Source organism: Equus quagga, chromosome 14 (assembly GCF_021613505.1).
Source record: "Equus quagga isolate Etosha38 chromosome 14, UCLA_HA_Equagga_1.0, whole genome shotgun sequence".
NCBI lineage: Eukaryota > Metazoa > Chordata > Mammalia > Perissodactyla > Equidae > Equus > Equus quagga.
In genome coordinates this window covers 30,151,501-30,162,125 of record NC_060280.1, presented here as the reverse complement: position 1 = coordinate 30,162,125, position 10,625 = coordinate 30,151,501, and the positions used below count along the sequence as shown (strand labels likewise).

Genomic DNA, 10,625 nt, shown 5'->3' with positions numbered 1-10,625 from the left:
AGGCAAGAAAAAGAAATAAAGGCATCCAGATGGAAAGTAAGAAGTAAAACAATTTCTATGCACACATGACATGATTTTGTATACAGAAAACCCTAAGTAATCCACACAGAAACAATTAGAACTAATAAATGAGTTCCACAAAGTTGCAAGATACAAGATCAATATGCAAAAACCAATTGTATTTCTATACGCTAACAACAATCTGAACATGAAATTAAGAAACAATTCCATTACAATATCATCAAAAGAATAAAATGCTTAAGAATAAATTCAATAGAAGTGCAAGACGTACACTGAAAACTACAAAACACTATTGAAAGAAATTAAAAACTAAATAAATAGAAATGCATCCAGAAGACTTAATATTGTTAAAATGGCAATATTCACCAAATTGTTCTTTAGATTCAAATGCAATACTTCTCAAAATCCTGGCTGTCTTTTTTGCAAATGTTAATAAGCTGATCCTAAAATTCATGTGGAGATGCGAGGATAACCAAATACAATAACCAAATTAATCTCCAAAAAAATCTCAAAAAACAACAAACTTAGGACTCACACTTCCCAATTTCAAAATTTATTACAAACCTGATCAAGACAGTGTGGTACTGGAGTAAGCGTAGAAATATAGATCAAGGAATAGAACTGAGAGCCAAGAAATAAACCTTGACATTTATGGTCAAAGTATTTTTGACAACGGTGCCGAGACAATTCAACGAGGAAAGAATAGTCTTTCCATCAAATGGTGCTGGGGTACTGGATATGCATGTACAAAAGAATGAAGTTGGACCCTACCTCCACCGTATATAAAAATTAACTCAAAATAGTTCAGAGATCTAAATGTCACAGCTAAAATCTCTAAAACGTTTAGAAGAAAACATAAGAGTAAATCCTTGTGACCTTGCATCAGGCTATGGCTTCTTGGATACAAAAGGACACACTCCAAAAGAAAGTTAGATAAATGTGATTTCATCAAAATGAAAAACCTTTGTGCTTCAAAGGACAAACGATACATTTGACTCATGACACATGCTACATCATGGATGCAACTCAAAAACATTATGCTCAGTGAAAGAAGCCAGACATGAAAGGCCATACATTGTATGGTTCCATTTATATGAAATGTCCAGAACAGGCAAATTCATAGAGGCAGAAAAGCACATGAGAGATGAGCCAGGGGCTGAGGGGGAGTGGGCAATGAGGAGAAACTGCTAAGGAGTATGGGGTTTCTTTAGGGGTGATGAAATTGTTCTGGAATTAGAGAATGGCGATGATGCGCGACTTTGTGTAGATGCTAAAAACCACGGAAGTGTACATTTTTAAAGGGTGAACTGTATATGTAAATTATATCTTAATAAAACTTTTATTTATGACAAAGTTAGGAAAGCTGGCTCCTTTGGCTGCTGCAGGAATAGTGAACTGGAGAGGGGCCTGGAGACAGGGAGCTCCGCTCAGCAGGTCAGGGAGACCCAGCAAGGGAGAGATGACCATAGTGATGATGGTCACAGCTACCATTCACTGTTGAGGGACTATAGGTCAAGCCCTGGGATGAATACTTTCTCTATATATCATATATTTAGATACATATTATCTCATTTACTCAAGAATATAGATTATCCCCATTTTACAAATGAAGAAGCTGAGGCTTAGAGAGGTTAAGTGACATGGCAATGCACCCGGTAATGGCAGTGTCACCGTGTCATTAATACATTAGGGGTGAGACAGGAGGGAATGGTTTGAGAGACGAAAATTTCCACAGCAGCATCAACAGGCAGGTCTTAGAGTAGGGCAAGGAGGAGGAGGACAGAAGCGTCCACCATGACTGGGCGTAAGGTTCTGCTGATAGAGGGGCAGTATGACTTCTAGAACCTAGACAGGGACTATCAAAGAAGGCAAAGGGGGCCGGCCCCGTGGCCGAGTGCTTAAGCTCACGCGCTCCGCTTCAGCGGCCCAGGGTTTCACCACTTCGGATCCTGGGCGTGGACGTGGCACTGCTCATCAGGCCACACTGAGGTGGCATCCATATGCCACAACAAGAAGGACCCACAACTAAAATATACAACTATGTACCAGGGGGCCTTGGGGAGGAAAAGCAAAACAAACAAAAAAAAAGATTGGCAAGTTGTTAGCTCGGGTGCCAATCTTAAAAAAAAATAAAAAGGAGGCAAAGTACCGAACAAGATGCTTTACATGTCTGCCTCCCTAATTACATTACAAACGCCTAAGAACAAGGGACCTTCAATTTGGAAGCCCTCATTCCTGTCAAGAGGAGGCGTGTGGTAAATGTTGATCTGCTGTGTCATTAGAGGCAAGTCCCTTGGCCTCTCTGCCAAGATTTCCAGCTTAGGAGGAGTTGCTCTAGATGAATCCTACACTAATGTCAAAATGTAAAAAGCAAGTTTAGGAAGCTGTGCAGCCGTTGCCTCAGAACCATCCTCAGTGCCCCCTAGTGGCCACATCTGGGAACCACGAGCAGAACCAAGGAATTGAAGACCTTCAGGCTGAGATGGCAACCCACTCCCACCGTCCAAAGGCAGAGGGTCTTCTGGAAAAGTAGGTTTCAGTTCCTTCTCCCAAGGTAACAACTCCCAACCCGAGGAAATGTCCACAGCACTTACCTAGAGTCTCACACACAGCGTAGAGCCGGGCTGGCCTCTGCTCTGCACAGGCTCCTGCTAGACAGTTGCCCTGGGTGAGGCAGCCCCTCTGGGATGTGGGGCCTGGTTATCGTTGCTGTTCTTAGGCAGAGACTGCAGAGTTCCCCAGCGCACAGTAAGTATTCAATCCCCATGAAATTAATGCTGAGAAGAAGGGCCTACCTTTGTGGGTGGCCTAGGTTAGGGCCAGGGCTTAGCCTGGAGCCACAGGTGGAGGGTCATGGCTAACCCCAGGCTGGGGTGGGGCTGAGACAGTCACCAGAAAACAGGACTTTCCTCCATCCTAAAGGAAACAACTGTCCTCTGACCTGAGCTCTGCAGCTTGAGGCCTGCCTGGTGCTACAGGATCCAGCCTCTGGGGGCTGCTCCAGTGGTGTAGCAGTTAAGTTCATGTGCTCTACTGTGGCAGCCTGGGGTTCGTGGGTTCGGATCCTGGGCACAGACCTACACACCGCTCATCAAGCCATGCTGTGGTGGCATCCCACATACAAAAAAATAGAGGAAGACTGGCATAGAATGTTAGCTCAGGGCCAATCTTCCTCACCGAACAAACGAAAAAACAAAACCAAAGAATCCAGCCTCTGTTGGCCCCTCCAGGGCACCTCCTCACTCTCCTCTGCCTCCTGCCTACCTAGAAACTCTGGGGAAGCCACTCCCAACTCTTCCAAGTGAAGCCCCACCACAGACCTCTCTGCTGCCACCCCTCTGTCGTTCAAATCAGCAAGATTGGCCGCCCCATCTGCACTTGCTGCTCTGACCTTCAACTCCTTCCTGCAAATTTAGTCACCCTTTGAGTCCCAGCTCAGGCCATGGGGTCTCAGCTCAACCAGGCACCCAGGGTGGGATTAGGGGCATCTCTGTCACAGGTCTGACCACCCTGTGTATCCTCAGCTGTTTCTAATGTTTCTGCCCCCAAGCCGCCTGCTCACAACCCTGGGCACAGAGGAGCAGTCTGTGGGGTGGATGGATGGCAAGGACAGGCATTTAGGCCGTGGGAAAGTTGGAATGGAGGCCTTTAGTTTCAGCTGGGGAGGGTCACCAGATGCTTCGTACTCCCTGAACTGAATGGCATTAGAACAGAGAGAGGTGGCATCTTGTGAGACCCGGGCCTGGCAGGAACCCACTAGAGTGACAGCAGGCCAGGTCTCCCCCTTTGTGGTATAACTGAGGCCAGGGGCAAGGAACACGGTTTGAGCAATCCATAGCGACCCTTCCAGCTCAGCCATTCCAGGACCTTCCAGCTGGAGAGCAGCCCTTTACCACATGTGGGAGGCCACTGTGAAGGGGCTCCGAGGCCCCCTGCCTCCTGGTAGGCACTCCGTGTGTAATCCTCTTGAGGGTGAGCTGGACCCAGTGACTGGCATCTAATGAAGAGAATATGGCAAAAGTGACAGGAGAGCAGTTCTGAGATTAGGTTATAAAAGACCCTGACTTCTGTCTTGCACTCTCTCTCTAATGAAGTTAGCAGTGTGTGTGAGCGACTCTGTGGAAAGGCCCGTGTGGCAAGGAACTGAGAGTGGCCTCTGGGAAGCAGCCAGTGAGGAATTGAACCCTGCCACCAACCACAGGAATGACCTCGGAAGTGGATCCCCAGAGTCAGGCCTTGAGAGGACTGCAGCATGGCTGATAGCTTGATTGCAGCCCGTGAGACCCCGAAGAAGAGGGCCCAGCTAGGCTGGACCTTGACCACTGACCCTGAGAAACTAGACACGATGTTGTGTGCAGCCACGAAGTTCTGGAGTAGTTTGTTACACAGCAATAGATAACTAATACGCCACACAGGGCCCCGTGGGCCATTGGAGCAAGAGGGAGAGGGCTCGGCAGGCAGCTCAGATGGGCCCTGGTCTCCCCAAGTGTCAGTGGCAAGATGCAGATGCGGCCCCCAGCAATCACTCACAGAAGTCTCTCGTTTTTGTTTATTCATTTAGGAATATACAAAAGTCTGACATGTACAGTGATCTCACCAAGGAAAACAGAACTCGGGGGGCGCTGGGCTTCCTCCCTGGCCCCCACCCTCTCATAAAGGCACAAATATGTGAGACATGGCTTCAGAGGCCTCCTGTCCTGGCACCAGTCTGCTGCTCAGAAGATCAGGGCCCTCTGTGGGCAGGAAGAGGAGCCCTTCCTCATACCTGCACTTGGGGGTGGGGCTTAAACAAAATGAGGCCACTGGGAAGTATGCAATTCAGGCCGAAGTCGGGCCAGGGCTGGGTCCACGGCGCCAGAAAATCAGTCACTACAACCAGAACGTGGTGGCTGGATAATCCCAGAGATGGTGCATCTAAGACAGCTCTGCTCGCCAGCACGGGATCACTGCCACTCCCAATCTCGCTCTGGAGGCCAGCCAGGCTCAGATTTGAAAGACTGGCGGGGGGCGGGGGCAGACAGGAGAGCAAGCTGGAGCATCCCAGCTGCTCATCAGTGCACTCTTCAGAATGGGACTAGTCTGCCCTCTGAGTCTCCCTCTTGGCAAGAGGAACCAGTCCTGCAGTCTAGGGTGGGGTAGCTGCGAGCAGAGGTGTTTGTATGGCAAGTGGCTTCTGCCCCACAGGGGCAAAAAGCAAATCATCTAACCGGCCTGAGTCACGAAGGGCTGTCCTTCCCCAGTTAACAGGACTGAGTTTTTTCCTGCAATTTTGGGAAGGGAAGTAGACAGGTTGGTTGAGAAAACCATAAAGGACCAGATGTGTTAGCCATCACCTAGAACAGGACAACTGGAAGTGAAAGAGGGTGAAATATTCACTTTTTCCTTCTTAAAAAAGACCTAACATTATAATGGTTTAACAAAATTATTATAATTTCTTTTAAATAACCCACAGACACCTATGACGCTTTGAAATTTACAGAACAAAAAAAGCACTGGAGAACTTGGTAGAAAACAATCTGCAGCTGGTTGCTCACAGGACCTGGTCCCTGAGGGCTGGCTCAGGTCACCTCGAGGACCTCAGTCTCCGGGAGGCCAAACTTGGTCTTGTGCCTGTCGAAGAGGTTCACCAGGGCCTCCATGTACATGGCGTGGTACAGGTCGATGTCCTGCTGGGTTGGGTGCTCCAGCTTGGGGATGGTGATGGGCTCACCCACTGCAGGGATGAGGCAGACGCTTCTGGTTAGTCAATTCCCTGGGCCCACCCTCCCTGGGCGTCCACCACGCTGTTGATGGCAACGACCCTGTGCTACACGCCAACCATGTGCAGGGACTGTGCTGAGTGCGCTGCCTATCAGGTTGACCCTTTTATAGATAAGAAGATGGAGGCCAGGAGCACACAGCCCCTGCCTGAGGCCACACAGCCACTGAGCAGCAGGTGGGATCAAGACTGGCTGCCCCCACTGCCCTCAGCTGGCAGCTCCTCTGGGAGTTACGGGACCAAGTAATGGCTTTGCTTTTGCCCTGCTCTGGGCAAGTCACTATGCCTCTCTGAGCCTCAGTTTCCTCATCTATCACACGGGCAACCTTCCTCATGGGGCTTTGCTGAGGATTCTGTGAAAGAACATGACATGCTTTGAACAATGTAGTAAGGGTGGGAGAGGGAGGTGGGGACCAACACTCAGCCATCTGTGTGCATTGTCTTCTTATCCTGCTTTATCTCCATCCCAACTCATCCTGAAGTCCTGTCAAAGACACTTCTGAAATTTCTCCCAAGTTCACGCACTCCTCTCCCATCTCCATGGCCATCCCCTTGGTCCAAGACATCTGCTACCACAAAGGCTGTGGACTGGTCCTGTGTCTTCCATGGTCGCCCCTTCTAACCCACGTTCTATCCAGCAGCCAGCCCCAAGGATCATTTTAAGATGCAAATCTGAACCTCCTCTCCCCAAAAACCTCAAGCAGCTTTCCATTCTTAAGGTGAAGAGCAAACTCCTTCACAAGGCCCCCAGGACAGGGGGCCTCTCCAGCCGCACCTGTGCACGGAAACGTCCCTGCTGCCTCACAGAGATCAGACCTGCTGTGAGAGTCAAGACTGAGTCTGGGTCATGTGACCTAAAATGCAGGAAGTTTCTGTGTACAAGTACAAAGCAGAAGACCAGTCCTGATAATCTGAAGTGTCTACGTGAGCTTTGGCCCCTACAGTCCATGGCTTGTGACCCACACACTCCTGCGTGATCTCTAGCTCGTGAATCGTTAACACCCACACATACACACCCCCCTCCCATAGGTAATTCTTTGGAATCCTGTGAAAGGTTCCAAACAAACCCAAAACAGCACAGCTGGGGGTCAGTTTTTTGCTACCCTTCTCACAGGCCTATGCTCCACTCATGTAGGTTCCTTTCTTTCTGTTCCTCAAAAATGGACACCACCTTGCTGCCGGAGCTTCACTTTGGCTACTGTTTCTGATAAAGACTCCCTTCCTCTCCTCTTTTGCTGGGTAATCCCTATTCAGCTAACAATGTAAGAGTCACCTCCTCCCGGGGTCCACCACGGCCCTCCAGAGCCCCCTGCACATCCCTGTCACACCCGTGGGTCCTTGCTGTAAGAGGGTCTTCCCTGAGACTCTGCTCTGCAAACAGAGAACTGCTGGGTCTTGTTTGCTTGCCTAGCACAGCTCGGCTCACCGCCATGCGATGATCCCTACGCTCCCGCCCCCACCACTCCTCCCGATGGGCACGCAAACCCGTCCTCACGGTTTAGAGCATGGCCATCAGAGCCAGGCAGCCTGGCTATGAATCCTCACTCTCCCACTAGACAGCTGTGTGGCCCCCCGAGTTCAGGGTCTGCAGGCATGGAGGCTCACCGACGGTGGTGATAGGCTTCGGGTAGGGCAGGAGCCCCCAGGTGTCGGAGGAGAAGAGGCCTCGGCCATGGAAAATGCACGGGGCGAAGCCGATGTACTTCTGGAACTTCTTCTGGACCCAGCGGCCCCAGGAGCCCTCCTCAAAGATCACCTGCTTGTACACCTCGTTCTCCCCGAAGGAGTAGATAGGAACCAGGTCGGCTCTGGAAGGGAGAAGTCAGGATCCGTCACACTCCAATCACTGCCTTCGGCTCCTCCTGTCAGCCCCAGAGGCGGGGACAACAGCCAAGTTCCCCTCCCCCAGGGGAGCAGCAGAATCGGCCAGGGGATGCCAAACCACAAGTCCCCTCACTACAGATTCGGATGGGCCTCTGTCTCCATTAGAGACTGGGGAGCATGTCAGGGCTTTGGGACCACTAGGCAAAGGGCATGGTGAGAACCCTGTTCTGGAATGCCTGTTCTCTCATCCTTCAAGCCTGCCTCTGCCAGGAAGTTCTCCTTGGTCTCTCTGAGCCCTGTGTCATAGCCCTCAGCACACCGTCCTGTCTCTGTCTGTCCCTCCTCACTCCCCCCACCCTGAAGGCAGGGACTCGGTCTGTTTTGATTGTGTCCCCAGGGCCTGGCACCAGGCTGGACCCTGAAAAGCAGCCTCTTCTGAAGCCTGAAGGAAGGCCCTGAGGAGACAGACAGAAGGGCTGGGTGGGGCCTAGGTGGCGTGGTTAGTGCCATCTTTAACTTGCGTGTGACTGAAGGCTGCACCCTCTCCCACCCCAGCTACGTTACTGCTGGAGGTCTGTCACCCCAGGGCCCTCCTCCTGAGGTCACCCAGGGCCCAGATACGGGAGGAAAACAGTGGACCTGGAGTCCAAAGAGCTCGGCTCTGCGCTTTACAACGTGGCCCTGCCCAGGTCACTTGGCCTTAGTCAGCTTTCTCAAATGGCAAATGGGGACGTCATCACCTGCAGGGTCACCTGCTGGGGAATCAGAGGGGCCCACAGAAGTGAACATGCTCCACCAAATGAGATGTGCTGCACAGGTGGCTACACAGAATGTGCCTCTGGTTTTCCAGAAAAGGTCACAGAAATCCAAGCTGTCCAGCTCCTCTCTGCCTGTTCTCAGTGTCACCCCTCCAGGAAGCCTTCCTTGATGTTTCCAGCCATCCTCCTTCCTGGCCTCTTGCTCTCCTAGCAGCATGACACATTTGGGCACCACGGCATGGTCCCGCATGAGCCTGGCCTCTTAGCCCACCTGCAAGGGCCCAGGGTACAAAGGCTGCGTCTTTGCCCCACTCAGAAACCCAGGCTACACTTGGAAAAACTTGGCCTGACCCTCTGGGCTCCAACCTCCCCTCCCTACAGGATGGTGAACTCCCTACCACGCCTTCCTGGGGTCTGGTCCTTGCCTCCAGGAGCTGAGGAGCTGATGCCCCGGGCCAAGCAAAGCTTTGGAGGGTTGCATGTGCATGTACAGGTGTGTGTGCATGTCCATGCATGTGTGCGTGTGCAGGGAGGCACCTACCCATGGCGCAGGGCCAGTTTCACAAAGCCCTTGCGGTGGCGCAGGGTGACCGCGTTCTTGCCGGGCATGGAGCTCAGGGACTCGGCCGCGCCCCCCACAACGATGATGATGGCATTGCCACTCCCATTCTTTGAAAGCAAGTAGTCTATTGTGTCCTGGTTCACAGGGCAGATGCCTGGAGGGGAGGGGGACACACAGTCAGGGCTGCCCACGGACGCACTCCCTACCCCCTGCACACGGTCAAGTACAGACAGAGCGAGCCCTGGCTTGAGCCCGGAGCTAACCCAGCCACTGAGTTGAAAGGCCCTGCATCAGCTGTTCCTCTTCCTGAGCCTCGGCTTCCCTATAACATGGGGATAATGATACCAGGTTGTTTAGGGAACTCATTCATTTGGAAAACATTTCCTGAGCTCCTAACCCTGCCAGGCTGGTGCCAGGTGCTGGGAATCCCAGTGAATCAGGCCGTGGGGGTCACAGATGGGTGGATAACGACAGAGCCAAGGACAAGGATCAGGTTGTGCAGAGGGCAGCACAGGGGCTGGAGGCACCCAGAAACGGGTGAGAGGCTGCTGCCTGGGAAAGACGTTAGCCAAGTTGAAGCCGGCAGACCGTAGAACAGCTCTTCTGCTCAGCCCTGCCCACTGCACCTGGAGCAGGCTGCATCCCAGCACAGGACCAGCTGCGGGGCACGGTATATCGGCTTCCCAGCCTCTCTATCACCTGGCCCAATGGAGAGGCTCAGGCCTCGACCAGGGCGCCCAGCAGGGGTAGGCAGAGGTGGATGCTCACCTCCAGACATGAGGTACTCCCTCAGCACTGGCATCCGGAAGTTGCCGGCCAGCGTGGCCAGGTAGGGCCTTATGCCAGGGAACTTCTTGCTCACTTCCGTGGCCTCTGTGCTGAAGTTGCAGAAGGCACCGAGGCCCATGATGCCGTGGGGGTGGTAGCCAAAGATGTAGTTCCTGGTGGTGAGCAGGTTGTGCGTCTTCACCAGCTGCAGGCAAAAGCTCGGGTCAGAGGAAACAGGCCAGGAGAGGGGTCCGGGGGCACACCCAGAGGGTAGGGGAGGGACTGGGTGTGCCACGGCCCCTGGAGGACTGGAGTGACTCTCCACACCAAACCTCAGACTCTCCTCCCTGAGGCCACAGTGCCGGACGCTCAGTGGTCACCGCTTGGAGAGAGGAAGGGAAACTTTCTCACTCGCTCCCCTTATTTCTCCAGCTAAACACACCAGGTCATCTTATCCACGCTCTGCCAGCCTCCTGCCTCCCCTGCCTCCAGGCCCATCCTCCTCACCACAGCCAGAGAGACTATTCTACAACCCAAACCCAACCCCCATCACTCTCAGATAAGGAGGGATGTCCAGCCCTCTTTATCGGGGTAAAGTCCAAGTCCCTTAGTTTGGCCAGAGAAGGGACAGTGCAGCTGGCCTGGATGGAAACTTCCTTCCAGGCAGCCAGGCTCAGCCTGGACTCTGATGCAGGAAGGACAAGGACAAGCAACAGTCACAGTGGGGGCAGGGAGGCAGCTGCACAGCTGGGCCAGCTGACCTGCGCTACTATCAACAGGGCTGTCCTGGGATGCTCTGAATGACGATCGGCTTGTTCGGGGCCCACCCCCTGCCCCGGCCTGCAGCTCAAGGGGCGGGTGGGTGGTACAAAGTTGCCCTAAGTTCTGGACAAGGAGAGCCACCCACCCAGCATTACAGGGAACCCGATGGGGG

General features: G+C 52.6%; 1 protein-coding gene across 3 annotated transcripts in view; it reads right to left on the bottom strand.

Moving 5' to 3' along the window:
- Positions 1–4,556: 4,556 nt before the first annotated feature.
- DGAT2 (diacylglycerol O-acyltransferase 2) overlaps positions 4,557–10,625 on the bottom strand; it is a 30,433-nt gene continuing 24,364 nt past the window's right edge. For all 3 annotated transcript variants that reach the window (XM_046685859.1, XM_046685858.1, XM_046685861.1), the window contains 4 exons: positions 9,692–9,896; positions 8,903–9,077; positions 7,385–7,587; positions 4,557–5,734 (listed from right to left, as the gene is read on the bottom strand). In XM_046685859.1, coding sequence (XP_046541815.1) covers positions 5,580–5,734; positions 7,385–7,587; positions 8,903–9,077; positions 9,692–9,896 — 738 coding nt within the window. In that variant the 3' untranslated portion in view covers positions 4,557–5,579. The remainder of the gene's footprint in view (positions 5,735–7,384; positions 7,588–8,902; positions 9,078–9,691; positions 9,897–10,625) is intronic.